At 41.2% G+C, this 23,287-nt stretch overlaps 1 protein-coding gene across 5 annotated transcripts in view; it reads left to right on the top strand.

Annotated features, from left to right (window-relative positions):
• Positions 1-23,287, top strand: part of trioa (trio Rho guanine nucleotide exchange factor a) — an 88,721-nt gene that overhangs the window by 14,010 nt on the left and 51,424 nt on the right. For all 5 annotated transcript variants that reach the window (XM_034124636.1, XM_034124635.1, XM_034124634.1 and 2 more), the window contains exons 2-3: positions 3,779-3,829; positions 19,001-19,075. In XM_034124636.1, coding sequence (XP_033980527.1) covers positions 3,779-3,829; positions 19,001-19,075 — 126 coding nt within the window. The remainder of the gene's footprint in view (positions 1-3,778; positions 3,830-19,000; positions 19,076-23,287) is intronic.

Raw genomic sequence — 23,287 nt, 5'->3', positions numbered from 1 at the left:
TCCATTCACAGCTTCTTTTTATGCACACATACAATGCATTTTATCTCCTTTTTGTCCATGAGTGTTTGACTTCTGGCTAAGCTACAACTCTGATTGTTTACACTGCGATAAGATGTGGGCAACCACTACTGTAGTCTGGTATTACATTGTTGCACACTGCGGCTTAAGTGGACATCTTTGGCATTACAAATATGTGAAGTATGTGGGTGTTTGGTCTTTCTCTTTCCTTCCTTTTCCCTTCTTTTCTTCTTCATCCCATTCATTCTCTGTTAAGTTCCCAGGTAAACAGCGTTAGAGAAAAAAATCCTTTGAGATCGTTGCACTTCTCTTCCTGTGCCATGTTTATATGAGCTTTTTCCTTATAAACATGAGCCCCTGTGGCATTGGCAGTTGTTGCCGGCAAGTCTGCTCATGTATTGTGTTCTCTGATGCTATATGTTCTTTAATGCAAACAGCCACCAGCAAAAATATTGCCAAATCATAGCTGTCTATTAAGTTGATCCTAGTATCCACTACAGAAGGGAACCAATTGTCAAATAGTGGAGCACGCTCATCAACGGGGGGGGGGTAGGGGGTAAAGTCTATGTGTGGGAAACCCTGCTCTTTTCTCTTGCTTCTGGAGGTCAGAGGTCATGGCCTGTTGCATAAGAAGCTAGACGGTGTTGAGTTCTTAGCAAGGCAGATACTTACTGGTAACAAGCCTTGAACCTGGACCCTCCAGTTAACGGACACGGACAGTCCCCCCTTATTTGTGGCAGTTGGCAGCCATACACATTTATGTCAGATTGCAGTATTTGGAATGAAAGGTTTCCCATGTGTTCCTACCATTCACATCAGCACTGTAAATACTTTGCTACGTGAACACTTTCCCGATCGCCACAATGAAAGATTGGAGAGTAGTTGCCTCACGTTGGCGTTCCCAGAGTTTTGTCTTGGCAAAAAAACAGATCATTGTTCAGTGTCCTGGCTTCTCAAAATCCTTTAAATCTGTTATTTAAACTGGACTTTCTGGATTGTTTTGTTTTACAGGTACCTAAACGCAACACACACCCACTAACACAAGGGCGGATTTTATGATCCACCAGCCACTAAGTCCATTTGTCAAGTCAGTTAAATCCAAATGTAATCCATGTTTCTATGTTGTTAATCCACAGTATCCTTTGACCCACATACAACTTGCAGTCATACAAGACGTCTTTGGTTTCCGTCTATCAATCTGATATAGCAGGAATAAGTTGGATCACACTTCTATGAGCTTACAAGTACAAACATGTAGGCAAGACTGAGGGTTGTTGTTTTCTGATGCAGTCAACTGAAAAAAGGAGAGGTATCAACTTACATTTGATTAAAGTTTTACTTTTTTAGGTTTGATTGTAATTACAGCATGCCACTCCCAACTAAAAAACAACAGTGGAAGTCCAGACATTTACAACACGAATGTTTGAGTGCAATGTAAACAGATTTCCGGGTACTTCCAAGAGTGCTATCACTATTGATTTGCATGCGTGTTGAAGTTGATGCTACATTTGTCACAACTGATGCCGTGTTGGGGTGTGTCATGTTGCATTTTATTGTAGGTGTGTACATGTGAAGGTATACTTGTAGATACTGCCACATGTTGTACATATTGGAAAAACAATCCTGATTTGAGTCAGTTTGCCAAAAGCGAGTACATGATCCAAAATAACAAAAAAAAAAACATAGAAACTCGATATCGTTGTGTTCAAAGATTAGTCGATCAACACCAAATGACCAAATATTTTATTTCTGCTAAATTGTCAGAAAATACTTTTGAAGCCTCTCATGCATGTACATTTCCTGATGTTCACTGATTTATATGACATTAAACTGAGTATTCTTAGTTTTTGGAATAGAAAAAGAGAAGCTGGGACACGTTTCCTTATTCTGACATTTATAGATTAAAGAAAATGTGCAGACTAATCGATAAATAAATGATCGTTTTGCAGCACTATCTCTATAGAGCTATGGAAGCAGTGCACCAATCCTAAACTGCATCCACTACATGTTCAATAGGTCTTGTTAAGTATAAAAATCGACCTACGTCTTCATCCATATTGTTAGATACTTGACAGATCCTATACAGTAGCTTCCCTCTGCCTTAATGCCGTGCTCTGTGGTGTTAAACGGGAAGGAGTGAGCCTGATTCGGAACAGAGGGAGTGTGTTTCACTGAGTCAGCCAGTGCAGCGTCCAGCTTGTTTACATGTTGACAGCACATGACACTGACCATATCTTCCTCTCAGTCACAGCAGCCTCTCTCTCAGGCTATAGGCGCCATCAATGGGCTGATTGTTGCATCCACTGAGAAACCACTGGGCCTCCGTCATGAGGTATAGGGTGATGAGAAGATAACTTCTGCATGCATTGGTCCAGCAAGACATGTCATATTGGTGGTACATTGAGTGATTATGTTGTAGAGGCTAACAGTAGCTAGTTTTTCTAACACCAGTTGTATTGCTCATAAGACTGTGTTTCTAATTAAACTGTTTCCTGTGCTTATCAAATGTTGATTCGTTGGCTTTTTGTTTTACTGAACAAACTACGGTTGGAGAGTTTTCCATATGCCATACGTAATGCAATATAACTTCTATTTTTGCTGTTTAGCAATGCAGCAGATTCTGACAGCTGGTACAGACTTTTTTATTTTGCCACGCCAGCACCGATTGCAATGTCAGCCTGATAGTTTTTGTCCTTAGGGGGGAAATACATTAACAGCTATTGAATAGATTGGAATACTATTAGGTGCAGACATTCATGACCTCTTCATAAGGAACTATAATGACTTTTATGATCCCCTGACATTTTATGTGGTGCGTTTGCACATTTTTAGACTTTAGTTTGTTCCCAAATAATTCCAGTGAAACTAATAACAATACCTTTTGCATAAGTTCTACTTGTCAATGAGCAAATATTAGCATGATAACTCACTAAATTCAATACAAAGACATTTGTTCATCTTAAATGCCTGCTTAACAATAGTATGTTAGCATGCTAATGATAGCATTTAGCTAGCATCACACTGCCCAAATAAAGCAACACAGAGCTGCTAACATGACAATTTTCTCTCATAGTTTGATGTTTTCTTAGCATATTCATAATAGAATGTTCTTATTTTGTTGGATCTTAAAGGTAGGGTAGGTAAGTTTGAGAAACCGGCTCGAGATACACTTTTTGTTATATTCCATGGAATGCTCTTAACATCCCGATAGCAATGAATATCTTAAGTGCTTTGACACAAAATCCATAAAAAAATGTCATCTGTGGAAGCCGTAGTACTGTAAAAAGTACGACCAATCATTTTAGCCGGCCCGGCTAAAATAACTGGATGGCCTACCTGCCTGTCAGCCTTCCATCTGTGCACAAACTTATCTCGTGCCCTCATTGGTCATGTGCACGTTCGTGTGTGTTGGAGGAGGGGCTCTATAAGGAAGTGGCAGATTTTCTCCGGTTGTGTATTTTCAAATTCTAGCGATCTCGAGCCGGTTTCTCAAACTTACCTACCCCACCTTTAAGTGTCAGCAAAGCAGTGGGACTACTGGTTAGTGCTGGTAGTATTATATTGGTGGATATCAAATATGTTTTTTTGGCACAGTGAATTGAACAGCATTGTAATAATGCCCCAAAGTCATCAACAGATCATCATTGACTTGTCGTATATTCCTGTTAATGCTCCTCTCCATTGCTTTTTATGATGTTTTTATTCACAAGCTCTATCTCTTTGTTGGTCATAAAAATCCAATTTATGTCTGTTTTTACAGATGGATCCCTCCCTAAAGAGCCAAAAGGAGATGTGTCCAGTCAGATAGCAGGTAAGACAAGCACACATAACCAAATCCACGCAATCTAAAGTTTGCTGCTGTTTTTCCATCCCTCAATGTCTGTTTCAGTTAGTGTGGCAATGGTGGAGTGTGCTTTACCATTTTCACACACACACACACACACACACACACACACACACACACACACACACACACACACACACACACACACACACACACACACACACACACACGATTAATATTTCAGTGTTCCCGGTGACAAAGACAGGTCATTGTCATCGTGAGTTTTCACATCTCACTGACAGCCTTCCCCCCCCCCTCCCCATCACATACCCTATTTCCCAGCATGTGATTGGCTACCTGTGTCTAGCACCCAATCTCCGTAGCGACAGCAGACTCTCGTGATGATGAGATAACGATGAGTTCAGATGGAAAGTTTCTGTAGCTTTCATTCTCTCAGGATTGTTTCCAGCCTTATTTCTCAGACTATCATTTGGTCATGGAGTTGATTTGTCCAGTTGCTCCTGCTGTATCGTCCATTATGATTTAATCACCCAGTTTGCCATTAGCTCATACTAAAATGACCTTTCCTTCTCAGTCACACTTGACATTCCTGTTGTTTCAAGTAATGTAATGATGGTTTATTCCCGAAAATAAAAGGATTTATATTTGCTCTCCTCTGATGTGACATTTAAAGGGAGACATATGACCACTTTAGTATAAGATTATTACTCCCCCGTGCTTCAGGGGTACGTTTAATCTTTAATGGACAATGCCTTCTACTATGAAAAAGAGACACAGAAAAATGATTGACTTTCAGTAGCTTTGGTCCATAACTATCAGAAGGAAACCCCTCCAACCCTAGATATAAAAGAGGGCAGTGAGTTGGCAGGTTGCTCTGGTGCCCGAGGGCCCCAATGAAGACAGCTCTAGCGCCTGCAGAAAAAGGAGATGAACAAAAAACCCTGAATGCAATTAATTCTAGACAATACTTGGCTTCATTGCCACTGATCAGCCTGTCTGTGCAACACTGTCAGGGCAAGTGTGTTTCTTATCTTCCTGGTGCTTGCCAGTTATCACTTCCTGGGTTGGAGAGGGGGGGGGTGGGGGATTAGGCCTGTCCATCTGTTGGACTCCTCAGCCACTGGTCTGACTGGGCAGCTGAAGAGTGGGTTGCAAAGGGGGGGGGGGGGGGGGGAGCAGTGCAGTTATGTAATATATGTAAATGCCTTTGGACCTTGACAGATGTGCTGGAGAATGCTTTTCATGGAGTTGAGTGTTGTGAGCTCGAGTATTTTCATCCTCGTCCGTCTCTGTTTCACTAGTCAAAAATATAGCTCTGCTGCTGAATTAAATATGTGTGAATCTTGAGTGATCGATGCATTCTGCAAGCTGAGATTTCATTTCATGGCTGCCTCCAGATGGCGTATCCGTGCTGATAGCTCAAACTGAAAAAGGCTTGCCGTTGGCTTTCGATGGTGAACTGCAGCCGGAGTCAACCGCTGAAAACAAGACTCGAAAACTGAATCTCAGCTGGTGACGGAAGGGAACTGTGGAAGTATTTACAACACTCAAATAGAGTTGTTGTTTCCTTTCTTTATCACATTTCTATATAAATCTAAGAGTTGCCAACAGTGCTTTCTCTCTGTATCGTCACGGTTTGTCTGAATGACATCAGGTGGCGTTAAAAGACCCAGACAAATGAACTCTTGGCACCAAAAACAGGCCGTCTTTTCTCTCTCTCTCTCTCTCTCTCTCTCTCTCTCTCTCTCTCTCTCTCTCTCTCTCTCTCTCTCTCTCTCTCTCTCTCTCTCTCTCTCTCTCTCTCTCTCTCTCTCTCTCATTCTTCCCTCCTCCCTCTCTGCTCGTCCCCTGCTGTGTTTGGGTCGCTGGGGTAACCCTGGCCTGTTTCTCCGCTCGGTTAGCCTACCCTGCTATTAGAGGTCTGGACGGATGGAGAGAACAAAAAGAGGCGGAGGCAAAGGAAAGATGGTGTATTTCCCAGGCATAAACTCAGATTTGGGGACAAAAAATAAGAAAATGGGAGGAGATGGAGAGTGGAGTGGAAACAAACACCCAGGCTGTTTAATCGCTCACACTGTCAGCTCTGTGTTTCTAGATAATGATACCCAGTTTTCATCGACGCAGCCTGATTTTCAATGCAGCTGTAACATATCCTGCCTCCTTCTGCCTTAAACAGCTAGTTTAAGAGATGTGTTATGCAGTTTAAAATGCAACCCCAGGGAGACTCAACTTGTTATGTAAAAACTGAATATTTAAACCTGATTTTCTTTGAAAGAATAGGAATTTATTTTTATTTTTGGCACAAATGGCAACTTAAAGAGCACCTATGATGCAACATCCACTTGTTCATGTCTTTTATACATCAACATGTGTCCCCTCTGTGTAAAGAGATTCTGAAAGTTTCAGGAAAAAAGACCCCCTCTCTTTTTGTCCTGATCCATTTATATAAAAACCTGTCTGAAATGAGCTGATCAGATCTTGGCCACTTTGTGATGTCATAACGATTTTTTTGGCTTGTGTAACCATTAGCCAATCACCAACCAAGGAAACACCCCCCACCTTATCACCTGAATCTCCTCCTAGAGCACCATTGTGTTCTTTTTAACCAAATATCTCTCAGAGGGGCGTGGGGAGTGGCTCCTTATTTTCATCTAAAGTAACAGACAGAGAATCAGCACTTTTGAAACGGGGCTGAAACAGAGGGGTTTATGGGATGCTACAATGCATGATCTGTTTGGTATTTCGAGCCAAACACTTCAGAGACATGTTTTGTATATATCTGAGATCTATAATATATTGATGAAAAACATTATGATAGGGGACCTTTAATATACGGGTACTGAAACAATAGGGCGTAATTACCTGTTTTTACTTGTTAACCAGTTACTCACTTGTTGTTTCGTGTATACAGTGGCAGAGCCCGTGCCAGCTGTACCCACAGTAAGGGCATTGTTAGAGTAGCACAGCTGTGTCGGTTCAAAACAGCCAATCAGATTAGCCCCTCTTGTTTCATCAATGTCCGTGTGCAGCAGCCAATCAAAGCTTATTTAATAGGAATAAGGGCGGGTGGACAGCTGCCAGGGAAAACACAACCGTTTAGCTGACTGTTTATAAAAACACAAAGCACTAAAAAGCAGTGAGTCAGATGAGAACATTATAAAGAAGTAAACATAAGAGAATGGAGTTGATGAACAGTGCTGTGATCACCTATAACATCCTCAGTGTCTCAGCCTCTGTTTTCTGACACAATAAGTGACACCTGCCACATTCTAACATTTATCTGAAATCGTCTGCTAATTTTTATTTGGCGGGGTTGTAGCCACAGTAGTAATTACAGAACCACAAATACAGGGGGTTCATGTTTTTACACTGCCTAGGGTGTCGGAAAAGTGTGTAATGACTGGAAAATGAATGCGCTCAACACGACCAGCACCAGCGCCAACTTCCAGGCACAGACAGTAGCACTACATGTCTTTGTACTGTAAAACGCATCCAGGTTAGCAGCGGTTTACTGACGACTGACCGTTGATTCTCTAACCGTGGCAACCGTAACCAGGCAATTGTCTAGCTTTTGATTTCTCTGCATGTGAAAGCCGTGTGCAGTATGAGTGAATCCCAGCAGGTAAACAGTTTAAATGGCAGCTGATTGTTTCAGTCTCTCCAACAGCAAAAGCACAATCACATGTTAATCAGTGTGTCTATCTAGTTTGATATAGAATTCGCTTGTCCATTCGCTTGCAGTAGTAACCCAACATTAATCCAAGTGTAAGGAGCATTTCGTTTTATGAATTTATGGGTTTGAGTATGTAGACTGGCTTTAAAAGGTATGTCATGTTCTACAGTAGGATCTCGGAGATATCTGTGGGTGTTTCTCAATGTCGAGGAAGGCTGCTCCAGAGCCACTATTTCAAGGATGCTACGCCATCGAGTCCCGCCGAAGGACTGTTCCAATGTCCAGGATGCTTGGAATTCTACCGAGGCCGGCATCCTTCGTTGCGGGAAATTTGCAGTACACAGTCCCAACTATTGCGTGGGGTGCTACGGCTACAGTAGCAATTAAGCCAGTGCTCACCGCACTAAGTATGACTTTTCCATGCCTGCCGTACACACACACACTCATATGGAAGGGGCGGTCTCTCCCCCCAACAACAGTGCGTTACATAACTGTAAAACTTATCCTAACTGTGCACATCTTATACTTATTTGATAACTACTATATCCCTTGGTTACTTGAACACGCTACAATATTATTAACCAGTGTCCTACCTTAGTAAAATATTGATATACGAAATATTTGTATTGGAACAGTTTTCGACGTAGTAATGCTGTAACATATTTCAGCCACTAGGGGGGGCAATGCCCCCCCTGACCCCCCGCAAAATCCGCCTATGCTTAAAATCCCCACAATGCTTTGCGCACGGACCAATTTTCGAATCTTTGGCGGAAATCGCGCTCCATTCAAGGCGGGGCCTCGCATATGACGCACACATGCACACCTGTTAGCCTGTTCCACAATTTTTCGTTTTCTGAGGCTAGGAAGGAGTCTTGCATCGCTTCTGAAGGACCTGACTCGGAGGGACTTGTCCTACCAAGGAAGCGTCCTCGACATTGAGAAACACCCAGTAACATCAGTAGCCTTAAGCTTAAACAGCGCAAAAACAGCAGCCTGTTTGTCTTAGGGTTGGGAGATATGTAAAAACTTTACAACCCTAGTATCTCCCCGTTCTGAAATCAAACAACTCTATGAATGAAACGGCATAATCTCCTAATGTTATAATTTTGTTTACGGAATACATCTATTGAAGAGAGCATGTCGATCATTTAAAAATTATAATTTTATAGTATTTATTTTATAGTTTTATTCTAGAGTTTTAGTTTTACAGAAGGAAATGCCTCTGACATGTGTATTGAGACCCGGTACTCAATTGGTGCTGGTACCTGATTGGTCAGTACAGGGATACCGAGTTGCAGGACAAACCGTGCCACTTTTAGCATTTGTTTTACGTTACTTCCTTGTGATAACGTTTTTTGAACCATTTTAAATACTGAGCCTCATCTCCCAGCAACCTGAACACTTAACCTTTGGATCATAGGAAAAAAATGTGCTTGCATACATGAGTTTATCAATCTTTAATGTCAAAATCAAGGTGATGCCATTTCAGAGATTCCCACAGTGAAACATTAATAGATTAACCAAGCATGAAGCACTGAAGCTACACTGGCTGGCTTTTTTTTCGGTCAGAGCGTCTTTGATCAGGATGTAGGTCAGGGTCCAAGTCATGGACGCCTATTCCTGTCCACTCCCTCAGCTCCAAGGAATCCCTGCCATTCCCACACATCCCTCAGTGAGGAATTTCTGGCACGCTGTGAATGTGGGAAGTCCAAATCATGCAGGGTTGCTCACACATGTGTACGGTGTTGGTTTCCCTAGACCCGTAACAGCTGGTTCAGAAACGATGCGTCCAATTCAGCTGCTGGGGAGCCATTATGAGATTACGCCGTGTGTGTGTGTGTTTTGTGGCATGTTGGCAACTTTTTCTCCTCCCTTGGCTGACTGACCATACCAACCGTCCATCTGTCTTAGTCCAGGCAGCTGTTGCATTCTCTTGGTGTTTTTCAAAAGCAGATACACACACACACACTTCGGCCACTCCTTGAGGTATTTGTCACATTTGTATCTCAGGGTTAGTCTTGTAGCTGTGTTGTTCAGTAATCGGCTTTGTTGTGTGACGCCCATTTGACCTCTCGGAGGCCCCTAGAAGAGTGTTGACATATTCTGACACACACGACCCAGTAACAGTCCTGACCTTAATGATGAACTGACCGTGTTGCGGTAGTTTTCACACGGCAAAGGATGACGGACATTTCTGGCCTTTCCCTCTCATCTGTGTTGCCCTTTCTCAGTGAGGGGAGTAGCCATATTGGTGGTTACTATGATTCATCACTATCCGCTTTACACAGGACCAGTGACCCAGCAAATGTCTGAACTGATGGTCGATAAGGAAAGGTTGTTGTAGTTAATGGTCCGTTTTGTCGTACTGGATTGATGGACTTCCTGACAAACACAGTTTTCGGACAATAAATTATTCGTGGGAATTTAAGGCTTGGCAATGGACGCCAGTTTCTCAGATTTTCTAAATATGGACGTCGTGGAAAGGTAATAACCGCCTAAGCTTCTGCTGATGGCTTATTGATTACAAAAGAAACCAGGAATTTCCTACAGTTTGTTATTGTACTTCAACACGTTCAGGGAAGGTAAACATTAACTACATGTTATTTACTTTTCATTTAGTATGCCAAGCAACTTCATGCATCACAGCACTCCAAAATAATTGAAAACTTCCTCTGTAACCTAATTAGCCTCAGAGGGCTGCCCCTTTATTGTCAATGTGCTGGATATACCTTTTTTTGTATCCTCACTCGGTCATAACTGAAAATAACAAATTAAAACCTGTAGTAATTGTGTTTGTTCTTAAGCTAGTTAGTACATTTAAGAACCGTGAACCACTAAATTAGCCTAGCTTTTGCTTGACAAATGACTTTAATGTAGAATGTTGTAGATCGACTAATTGATAAATCAAATCATTACTTCAGCTCAACCCTCCATATCAAGTAGAGGGATTAATCAAAAATCATAAATGCAATAGAAATATTTTACCCTAATTATGAGTAACAGTGCTTTAGATCATTTGATAACCTATCAGGGTTACAACTCTTAAAACAACAAACTAAAGTCACATCACCACACACATTTCACTTTATGATGTTTTCTGGGGTAAACTGTTAAACACTGTTAAATACACGTAGACATACAGTTACAAACACAGTCTGATACTGTTGGTTGTAGAGCCTCAGCAGGGGAGGAAAGATTGCGATGTGTATTTGATGATATAGCCAACCCTCCTGCACTACAAGTACTCTCCCCATCAATCTCCCTGCTGGTGCTAAGCAGCTTCTCCTTCTACACAAATGCAGTGCAGGCATATTATAATGACTGCCCCTCCTACACATTGAGGATTACCTCCAGGAACCTGCCTCTCCAGAAGACTGGCAGATAAGCAGCTCACCTAATGCCACATGGGGTTCACACTGCCTCATACCCACAGTGTGCTGGTGTGTGTTGATAGCTGCTGATGTTCCTGCTTGGAAATATTTGCATGGGCTTTTCCGTGTCGACGTGTAGAAAACCCCACTTTGGGCGGTTTTGGCTGTCTGCTGGATTGGAATATCTCCCCTCAGGAATCCCGGGATTAGCCTCAGCTGCTGCCACTCTGCCCACAGCGGACCGGGATCCCTTCAGCACATGGACCCAGAAGACTGTCATTAAGCTGATGCTAGCAGCAGACCACGTTTCCCCATCAGCAGACGAAGCCAAATCCGCAGAAATGTATTGATTTAACCCAACCCGTTTTCTTTATTTTACAATTTGTGGAAGAATTATCAAGCATGACTTGCTGTGCAACCAATCACAAATGGCGGTTCGCCCAGACAGGCTCGGCCCTCATCCGTCTGACAGGTACAATGCGGGTACTAATGGTGGGTTGTTGATTGCGAGGCAGTAATATACGATGAGGTATTCCCCCCTCTCTCTTTTTTCAACTCATCCTGTGTTGTACTCAAATTGCTTTTCTCCCCATTTATATTGCTTTTACATGGGGGCAGTTGTGACTTAGAGTTTTAGTGGATGTCCACCGAGCTGTGGGTTGGTGGTTTGATCCCTGGCCCCTACGGTCAGCCTGACAACGTGTCTTTTGGCAAAGGTACCTAACCTGAAATTGCTCCTAATGGCATTGCCAGCGATGTGCAAGTGTGTGAAACCTTATCGCCCCTTCCACACTTTGAGTGATCGCAAAACACTAAAGCCATAAATGTCCAATAAACGTTCTAAATTAAATAAACACAATGCTGAAAGTACAGGCAAAATATAAAATAAATACTGAGATAAAGATGGGAAGTTGGAGTGTGTGCGTCTGACAGAGACTGACTGGTTGTCTGTCATAACAACGTTGTCTTTTCTTTCCTACTCTGTTTGCGCCTCAACCTGTCATTTCCCACCTGCTCCCTCTCTACCTCACACCTTCTAACCTTTGCTTGCTGATACTCTTAGGCTGTATTCTCGACACATCAGTTGTTGCAGCGAGAAAGCTTTCCCTCCTGTGTTTGGGTTACTGCTGTGGCCATGCTGGAAAAACACTCACAGCAAGAAGCTGAAACCGAATCAACTTTTTGAGAAAAACGACCAGACGTCATGCTGCTGCCCCCAATCACATAACCAAATATCAATGGGCCTTTCAAATCTAATGGGTAAATCAAATGAGTGTCACTCAAATGGGCAATTTAAGTGACACACACCATTGCACAACCATGCGCTAATCACCACAACGCCTGATTCGGTGTGAATGCGAACCCCTTCAGTGCCTTCTCTTTCTCCCACACACTCTTTTCTTTCTCTAAACCCAGTTACAACAGAATGACTAGTCAAATTACCGCACACATCTTTGTCGTTTTGCTTTTCCGTGTCCTCTTATTTGCTTCCTTTGCTCAGTGTGTGTGTGTGTGTGTGACCTGGCCACTCTATATTTAGCTGCTGTGCCACTTTCTCCAGTCGCAGAGCTCTGCAGAGCACAGGGAAGTGATGTCTCTGTGTGTAAACCTACCTTTCGTTTTCGGTAGAAGAGACATTCCACAACATCGAAATACTTCAACACGGTTACAAACATCTACAGGGGGTTGTACTGTATGATATTCTTAAATAGCAGGATAGCATTTGCATCATGTTCAGATACTTCCAGATTGAATAACATTTAGAAGCAGAACATTTGACAGGGATCTATAAGCCGTGTAATCATCAGGTAATAAGTGTTGCACAGAATGAAATCAACGCTATATTAACATTTAACAACAAAATGCATTTAGTTGGTTGCAACACTTTTCTCGTGCTTGTGAAAGACACTTAAGAAGATGTAGGAGATCACCGAGTGAAGTAGAAGTTTATCAAGGAGCTTTACGGTAATTATCTGAGGAAGAGAGGAACAAGCAGGGTGTTTGAAAGTGTGTGTGGGTTATAAGAGTGCTTCTGTGTTTGGGGGGTGTTTAAAAATGACTGGCAGACCTTGATCTAGTGACCGTTAACTTTAACCATACAGTAGTGAATTCACACAGAACTACAAAGCATTCACTGTACACACACACACACGCACACACACGCACACACACCGTGGTTTCCAGCTTTTCATCTTGTCAACAAGTTTTTCATTGACCTTTGATTATCTTGCTGGCTGATGGCCGACAGCCAATCAGACAACTCGTTTGTGGGAAACATCAAAGATTATCTCTGCGTTAGAAGATTAATTACGCACATGGTATACATGATACTAACTTATCTTTTTGTGTGTGCACGTTGCCTGTAAACACACTCCAACATTTAGATTTACACAGCAGTGGTTGAGATATTACTACTGTAATGAATGGGCAATAATACACTTTGTACTGTGAATAAAGTATATGGTAATGTTTAGCAAATACAGTTTTAAACACATCAGAAATCTGTACACAGAACAACATTTTGTTTCTCCATGTCCCTGATGCAAAACTAAAAGATGATGCAACATTCAGGGACAGGGAAGCAAACACTCAGACGATATGACGATAGACAGATATGGTGAGGGTACAAAAACAAGAAGCAAAAAACAAGTGCTTACATGTAGTGCAATACACCAGACAACTACATAAGACTGTGTAAACAATATCAAGAAATGGTATATGATCACATGTAAAGATGAATTGATTGGCCCATTGCCAAGAAAAACAGGTCAAACTTTTCTCCGTAGAAACGGGGAGACAGAAATGCCGTTTCTCACCGTCCCAAAGAATAACAATATATATAAAGAATACATATGCAGAATGAAAATATTTAAAAAAAGGCACAAAAATAAATATATAAAAATAGCAGCCTTCACACAAATGTGATGATAATGCAGCTATTTTAATGATCAAAAAAAAAAAATCGCTTTGAGTTATTGATCATGCAACATTTCCACACATTCTCTTGTCCAAACTTATCATTTTCTATATCAATTAATCTTTCTATTTTTCTCATTTTGTCTATAAAATGTCAAAACATTGGCCCATAATTTGAACATAGCGCACAAACGTTCAATTGGTACGACAATTTACAGAAGATTCCCAGGCAGATTTAATCAAATGTAACTATTTGCTTAATTTCTCTATTTTGTTTATTTGTCTTAATTGGTCATGATTATTTATTTTCCAACGTCTTAATAACTAAGGAGTAAGTCAACAATATTCAACACATTCATTAATAATGAAATTGATTATTAGTTGAAGCTTAATTGAACACTTCTCTAAATAAAATGTAAATCTGGTTCCTGCAAATGGAGTCTCTCTCTCTCTCTCTCTCTCTCTCTCTCTCTCTCTCTCTCTCTCTGTCTGTGTGTGTGTGTGTGTGTGTGTGTGTGTGTGTGTGTGTGTGTGTGTGTGTGGCAGCCTCCTGTCATACATCATCAATGAAGAACTACACACTCCCTCTCTGCAGGAGGAGCGCAGTGGGAAACGTAGTTGATCATGATCATTTGTTTTTTGTGGCACCCTGAGGGAAGTCGGGAGATAAATGAGAGAAGGGAGGAACAGTACAAATAAAGACGCGTCCTGATCCTCATCCATCTCCTCCGGTGGCGGAAAGGAATTAGCATCTCATTAGCATCCAGTTATAAACACGACGACCCGCTGAGCGCCGAGACTGGAGTACAATCCACAGCACTCATTATGTAATAAATAGTAACAATTTGTGTTTGTGTGTGTGTGTCTGTGTGTGTGTGTCTTCCCCATTCAACTCCACACTATAAGACACTGTGTAGACTTTCAATGAAGAGAGACCAGAATTAAACAAGGCTGTTCCAAATTTAGTTTTTTAGTTTTATGAATTGAAAGCTACGATCAAGGTTTTTGTATAAAGCTTTGAGTCTGTCATGTTTTTAAAAAAAAATGAAAATAACTTTTTTGATGAATATCAGTTTTTGTTACATATATGGTTTTATACATGTTATTTATGATGCTGCTAGTTCACCTTATTATTACAGGTGTGTGCCTCTATTTGAGTGCAATAACCAGGAGAGCCATTTGACCGTACTGAAAATGCTGTTTTTGCTAAATGACATCAAATATGATTGAAGCATAATATTTGGTTGCTTAAAAACACGTTTTGAATTGACCTTATATCTATTTTTACATACATTTAATCTTTTGTCTCATTACAATGCTTGGAAGTTCTTAAAAAATATTGAATTACACAGAATCCTACGGAGCCATAACCAGAATATGATTTCACAAATGATATTCCAAAGTGCTTATAATATTAGTGTTGCCTCTCCTTGTCTGCAACTGTACAGAAATACCATGTTTCTACAGAGTCAAGAGGCATAGTGGTGGCGAAGTCCATCGGGACTTGGCTTGGCAACTGGAAGGTCACCAGTTCAAGTCCCGGAAAGACCAAGTGCTACAGAGGTGTCCCTGAGCAAGGCACCGTTCCCTACACTGCTCCCCGGGCGCCGTACATAATGGCAGCCCACTGCTCCTAACACTAGGATGGGTCAAATGCAGAGAAACCGTTTTGTTACATAGTACCTGTACTACCTAATGACAATAAGTTGAATCTTCAATCTTCAATATTGGAGTGCAAAAAAAGCTGCCCATGAATTGAATATCAAAATTATGACTGAAGGTTTAAAGCTTAAATCTATTTGGCTCAGCCGTAAAATAAGATGTAATCGCTTCACTTTCTCTCTCACTTTAAGTAATTAATAGTAGATGTAAGCGTACTCATTCACTAATGCATGTGAATGACATATATTGACATATATATGGTACATATGTACCTCTCAGATAAGGTCATTTCATACTGATTTCTATATAAAATGCTAAAACAGGGAAATAAATAGGATTTTTTAGGGCATAAAAGCCCAGTGGAAAAAAACAGATGTCAAAAACAGACAGGAGGAAAAAAGAGACACTTATAATTTACTCGTCTGGTCATCAGTCACACAAACACACCTCTGCTCGGTCTGAAGGACAAAATCTGGGCTTCACTCTGTCCACCTGTGTGTGTTGAAGATGAGAAGTGAGTTTAATCACTTAAGGGAATTGTGTGTCTATATATAAGAGTTGTTTGAACAGGTTTTCACTTATTCGATATCCCCTGACAGCCATTCATTGGCTTCTGACAGAATGTTAGCCGTGCAGAGGAGGGATCTCTGGCTCCATCACGCCCATGAGATCCAGCTTGACATTTATACGCTGAAAATTTATAGTTTGGATTATTGCTGTGGGTTTTTCTGCATTACTGCTCTTGCTAAGTATCTTCTTCCATTTATTCCAGACAAACCAGTATGTAAAACACATTATGTGCTTCGCCAGAGGATCATTCCCAGAAATAGCTTCAGTTATTAGAAAGACAAAATTGAGAAAATGCTGAAGCTTTTATGAGGCGACTAAAGGTTGTGATTCATCATTGAATATGAACAGGTGGTTGCGGACATTTATTTATAGGAAAATGTCAGAGTTTAGTGGTCTAAGAGGAGGCGAAGTAGAGTTGAAGTGGCGAGCTACGTGTTTTTGAATTTTTCTTATCCGACAGATTGTTAACCCTCTATAATAGTCGATTTAGAAAATGTTCTCACTGTGGTTTGTCGGGAAAAGAGACATTTTGAAAGCTGAATTGTGTCCATTTCTAAACTGGTAGTTGACGAATAAAAATGATTAAATGGGGTAATTGTTTAAATTATGTTTCACCATGTTAGCAGCATGGCTCAAAGGAAGGCAATCTCTGTCTGCTGTTTGGTTTGTTTTGTTTAAAGGAGAGGTGTCATGGCCATTTCCACTGATCATAATTCCATTGTTGAGGTCTACTAAAATAGATTTATACTGTGCATTTTTCCAAACTCACATTGGTTTCTCATACAGCATCTCTGTAAACTACTTGTATTCACTGAATTTCACTCTCTGCCTTTAACGGCTCGTTGTAGCTCCAATAGCTCCAGCCCCCACCCTCCCTGTGAGCACAGTGTGCTCTGATTGGTCGGGACGTTGTGAATCGCGCTGAGCTCCGTGGAGGTGTTGTTTCCTTGTTTAGGATACATAGCGAAACACAGCCAAACTCATCCTGAGCACACACAAACTCACATCCGAAGTAAAAACAATAAGTGTGGCTTGATATTGAGTAAGAAAAAGGTTGATAAACGCTGTGAGAATGGGTCTGCAGAGAGAATTTTGCCGCGATCCCAACTGTCTGTTATCAGCCTGCAGCCAGGGAGGAGAAATCAGCTGAGCCTGTGTGTGAGGAAGTCCGTGGATTGGTCAATTTGGACCAATCAGCGGGGGCTTAACGTAACGGCTCCGCGGACGTAACGTAACGGCTCTTCGGGATTGGTCCATTTCGTTCCGGGTACCGCTTGACATCATGCCGTACCCGGAACGAAATGGAAGACTCAAATGGGCAGTGACGTATCTCCAACGAGGCGTTTTGGGGAGGTATTTTCTGTGTTAGAGTTTTACTCGCTACAGGGTGTACTTTGAGGGTTTTGACTCTGCACACCGTTTACATGCATAAAAACCTTCATAACACACAAGGGGACGGGTAATAACCGGAAAAGCATGACCCCTCTCCTTTAAAATATCTAAAAAACACTATTGGAAGGATTGAGCTTGATTGGTACTTTCTTGCCATCATGAAGTTGACATTTAGAATTATTTCTTGCTAAATAATAAACGACACATCAACTACTGTAGGTTGGTTAACATTATACCTGGTAACATCACTATGTTAGCATGATTACATTTGACATTTTGTTCTTCTCAATTGAACTCTTGATTTGTATAAGTCAGACCACAGAGCACTTCTGGTTCCCTAATCATGAAGTCAGTGTTTTTATTCATTTGGTTATTGATTAGATAGCTGAATTTAGGTATGTGGTTCTGCAAGCTAGAAGAGTTTGAGATTTTTTTTAATCATCTACTCATTAGTGTGCTTTGTTTGGCTGGTTGTGTTGACTCTTGCAAACTGTTCTAACTGGACCTTTCCAAGTTGTAGATTTTATATGTATACCTGCTGGAACTGTAGTAATATGTTGAAGCCATGCGATTGTGTTTAGTTTGTAAATGACCACATGTTTTTACTTGAAAGATGTGTCCATTTTGGATGATGGTAAGGTTTTCTCCATAATAATCATCATCAAAATTCAATACAAAAATCCTATTATGTTTTTGTGACGGTACCAAGACCTTCAACTTCATCCCTGCAGCACACAGTCTACCGTTTTGTATAGTGTTTTGCTTTCATCTTAGTTGACGGGAACTGAAGTGACTTATAGAAATGAATATCGCCTCACCCCCATTTCACCTCTGTAATAGCAGGAGCTACAAACAGCTCTTTGTTTTTCTGTGAACTCCCCATCGTTTTGCCTCACTTAGTCTCAGTGCTACTATTTCTCCAACCACAGACTCAGTGCTTCCTCTTGGTGTGTGTGTGTGTGTGTGTGTGTGGTGTTGGTGTGGTGTGTGTGTGTGTGGTGTGTGTGTGTGTTGTGTGTGTGGTGTGTGTGTGTGTGTGTTGTTGTTGTGTGTGTGTGGGTGTGTGTGTGTGGTGTGTGTGTGTGTGTGTGGTGTGTGTGTGTGTGTGTGTGTGTGTGGTGTGTGTGGTGTGTGTGTGTGTGTGGTGTGTGATGTGTGTGTGTGTGGGTGTGTGTGTGTGTGTGTGTGTGTGTGTGTGTGTGTGTGTGTGTGTGTGTGTGTGTGTGTGTGTGTGTGTGTGTGTGTGTGTGTGTGTGTGTGTGTGTGTGTGTGTGTGTGGGTGTGTGTGTGTGTGTGTGTGTGTGTGTGTGTGTGTGTGTGTGTGTGTGGTGTGTGTGTGTGTGGTGTGTTGGTGTGGTGTGTGTGTGTGTGTGTGTGTGTGTAAAAAGTACTGACTTTTTCCTCGTGATTCAGTCAATCTTCTGAGTTTTAAATTATATATATATATAATAATCCGCAGATTACGTCTCAAATAATCTGCCGTAGAGGAAAATGAAGTCTTGCCTGATCCACAGTGCGAAAAAACAAACACTTTTTTTAGTATTCTCCATTCAAACCTAACTGTCTCTCTTTCTCTCCCTTCTCATTATCCAGGTTTCAGGAGAAATGAGGAGATGAGAGCAATGGAGGTTCTCTCCATCCTCAAAGAAAAAGTCGCCTTTTTGTCAGGTAAGATTATTTACAAATCTCCCAAGTCAAAAACCTCGCTTGTTTGAGCATCCTAGTCTGATGAAACATGAAGTCCTCTCTCCTAAAATAAGCCATGCACTCTGCCTGCACAAACTCAAGAGGTCAGACAGAGGCCCAGACACTTGACCCTTGACCATCTTCACCCTCAGACTACTCAGAACACACACACTGACACACAAGCAGCCTTTGTTTAGTCAATATCAGCAGGACTGGATAATATACTAAGCTACAGCTGTGTCTTTGCCCCCTCTAAGTGAAGCTCAACCATGTCACACACACGCACGCACACACACTCGAGTCATTCCAGGGAAAACTCACAGGAGGCCGATCCGGAGATGTGGACTGCCAAGAACATCCAGCAGGATTATTTGTACAACACACACGAGTATAATTCAGCTGGTGCCTTTGTGTGTGAGACAGTGATGGAGGAAATCTTCAGATCCTTTACTTAAGTAAAAGTACTACTAGTGCAATGTAAGGGAACTCAATTAGAAGTAAAGAATGGCACTTAAGTAAAAGTATTTAAGTATGATCAGGAAAATGTAGTGTAAGTATTGGAGTAAAAGTACTTATTACCGAAGAAAACTATACATATTTAAAAGGAAAAACAGAAAAAACATGTGAGAAGATGGAACTGTGAAATAACCCTAAACCCTAACCGCCAATACATTTCTTTGGCAACCCAATCGTTGTTTGTGGTGTGCTTAAATTGTATCTTGGATTGTTTAATCTACATCAAAACATCTTAGTTCAAAAGTATGTAGTACATTTTTCTGTGTAGAATAATCAACATTTATAGAGAAAGTAACAACATGTAACTTAGATATAGTGAAAAGTACAATATGAGTATAAAGTGGCACTAAAAGAAAATGCTCAAAAGTACCTCAAATTTGTACTTGAGTACAGTATTTTGAGTAAGATAAGATATACTTTATTGATCCTAATTTGGCATTTCTTTCATCACAGCATGAAGTTGATAAGACCTTGTACATGAATAAAAAAATAATAAAAAACAACCAAGATATACATATCAGCAGTAGAAGATAAACAAAATACACAAACCATGAATATATACATATAAATAACGTAGGATATATATAGATATATATTGAATACACCATAAATATACAAATATACAGACATGAAGTGTAAATGTACCTAGCTACTTTCCACCAGTGTGTGTGAGAAAGTGTGTGTGTGTGTATCTATGTGTATACCGATGGGAAACAAACCACACTCGCACAACAGATCAAAGAACAACAAAGCAGATGATATGGTAATTATTGTGTGTCTGTGTGTGATGTGCGCTGAGGAGGTCACAGGCAGAAACACAACAATGAGGAAAATGACTCCGACAATCACACAGAAAATTGAGAGACAGGGCGTTGTTGCCATGGAGATGACTTACTCTCTCTCAGCCATAGTATTCGCCGGCAGAGTAATTGGCTTTGAAATAAGGGAGGAGAGGGGGGGGGGGGGGGAGACCGCCGGTGAAAAGGAGGGTAAATGAATTAAGCCTATTACCCTCCAATGTGGCTCCTTTAATAATTGGGACGTGTTGACCCTCACCCACGTCGGCCTGTTTTTGCCACGTGAGCGTCTGCTTTCCCCCTCTGAGCAGCCGGGTGGGGACCGCCGGTGCACGGCAACCGACTGAACTCGTGTTTACAAGTTCCCACGTGAGCGGCTCTCTCTAAGAAGCAAAATAATATTATGACAGTAGCAGATATACATAATTCCAACTCATGACCATGTACTGCAAACAGCGAGTGATACCCTACCACCCATTAAAGGGACATCATTATATTTAAAATGTTGGATTCAGACCAGAAAGCTGTTGAAGGCAGAACTAATGTAAACGTACAACAATATGGAATTCAGATTTGAGCTCAAAATGCTGCTTCTCATACATGGAATTTGAAAAAAGAATAAATTAGTAAAACAGTGAATCTCTAGATGATGCTGCATTGGATTGAATAATTGTGTCTTGTTCGATTCTATTTTGCGGATTTTACCATTTTTAAAAAGGTTTCTCTCAGTCAGTCTGCCTTATCAGTGCTCCCATTAGCTGAGTTTCTATAGCAGAGCAAGAAGTCATTCAAATCAATTGTAACTCTGTTACCAGGGGCGCTTTGATTCAGCAGGCTCAGCATCTCGTACTTTCCGAGCCCATCACTCATTTGCTGGATTAGCTAACTTGTTACTATGATGCCTATTCTTCTCCAGTGACCGCTCAGCTCATCTTCACTACATTAGCTCTACGAAGGCATACCATGACAGCATAAAATGATGGGCAGTGCTTTCAAATAAAACACATTCAGTATATCAAAGTATGTGAGATTTTACCAGCAGTAAACATATCGGCAACATATGTGTTTTACATTAAAACCCCACATCAAAACGGTTCAGATGCTGCTTTCCTGTCCTTTCATACCTCTCTGCTTTTTCTTAAATAATGTCTATTTTCTGTTTGACCTGTATGCATGTTATATTTAGCCGTTTTTACCTATATAGTCAGGGGTGCACATAACTGGTACGCAGGTACGCATGCGCGGCACAAATCTGAATTGCGTAACGTCACTTGTGTCACTACGCGCCTTTGCGTACCTCAAAACATCAAAACAAAACACATATTTCGTCTACACGTGTTTCTTGTCAACACTCAATGGAGTAAACTACTAGGCATGTCAAAAAACCCAAAGACATTAAGCAGCTACGTTGCCGTTTCGCTCCCTGCAAAAAATCTTTCTATGACTGATTGAACTGGAGCTGGGTGAGCCGCGCAGGACATAACCGACGGACCTGTGAAGCTTTCCAGGAGGCAGAGGCAGAGATCACTGGACGACAGAGTTGGTCGCCGTGTGCACAGACAGGGTTAACGTCGGTATAAACAACAGAATTGTGCCAAAAGTCCGCCAACTGGCTGCGGTGGGAGACTCCCCTGTGCACATTCTGTGCCCCGCCCACACACTGGAGAACTGCGCAAAATCATCTGATCACAACGTTCACGCTCTGTGGTCAAGCTGCTGCAGTTTTATTTACACCAAAGTGGAGTGAAACACACAGCTGCCTGCAAACTTACTCAGGGTGTTATGGAAGAGTTTGAAATCAGACAGAGGTGGAAGAAGTACTCAGATCTTGTGTAGGAATACTCTGTTACAGTAAAAGTCCTGCATTCAAAATGTTACTCAAGTAAAATTAGAAAAGTATTATCAAAATATAGTTAAAGTAGCGACAGTAAAAGTAGTCATTGTGCAGATTGGTCCATTTCAGAATAATATATCTGATATGTTTTATAATGATTGATCATGAAAGTGTTCTCAAAGCTGGTAAAGGAGCAGCTAGTTTGAATGACTTTGTATACTGCAGGGTAGCTTGTGAATTTACTCCAGGTGGAACTAAAGTCTGATTTAACACTTGATTAGATTTCACATCATTCATCCACATCTGTAAAGTAACTAAAGGTATTAAATACATGTAGTGGAGTAAAAGTAGAAGTACAAAGTAGCATAAAATAGAAATACTCAAGTCAACTACAAGTATCTCAAAATTGTACTTGAGTAAATAAGTGTGCTTTGTCACTTCCCACATTTGAAATCAGATATGACTTCAAGTCATGTGATCATTTCTTAGTATTTGATCCTTCAACTTGGCCTCAGGAAATGCAAGGACTTCACAGTTTTGGCAACAAGTTTTGGAGAAAGCAAATCGGAGGCTTAAAAAGAGACAGGGAGGTGCATCTTCATCATCTTCATCATCTAGCATGCAAGAAGTGTAAATTGAGGACAGTGAAGGAGACACTGAGGAGGACCACGCTTCGTGTGGGGTGAGTACCAAACGCTGTCTCTTGGTACTCATCTGAGTAACTCACTAAAAAAGTTATGTGCACCCCTGTATATAGTATTTCTTATATGCATTGTAAAGTGTCCTTCGGTGTCTTGAAAGATGTCTCCAAATAAAAAATGTTATTATTATTACTATTATCAAATGGCCATCTACAGATTGTAGGGTTAGTGGTTCAATCCCAAGCCACTATCAAGATGTGAAAGTGTCCTTGGGAAATACACATTTTTTCTGGGAAAGTTAACCAACCACCGCACATGGGCCACCATCTCTAACAACTGCTCTTTACCCCAAATACTTAACCCTACATCGCTCATGTAGCCATGGCGACGAGACTGATGTGTATGC

This window comes from Trematomus bernacchii, unplaced genomic scaffold, assembly GCF_902827165.1.
Source record: "Trematomus bernacchii unplaced genomic scaffold, fTreBer1.1, whole genome shotgun sequence".
Taxonomy (NCBI): Eukaryota; Metazoa; Chordata; class Actinopteri; order Perciformes; family Nototheniidae; genus Trematomus; species Trematomus bernacchii.
Note: the sequence above shows the minus strand (reverse complement) of the source record. Positions and strands in the feature narration are given on the sequence as shown.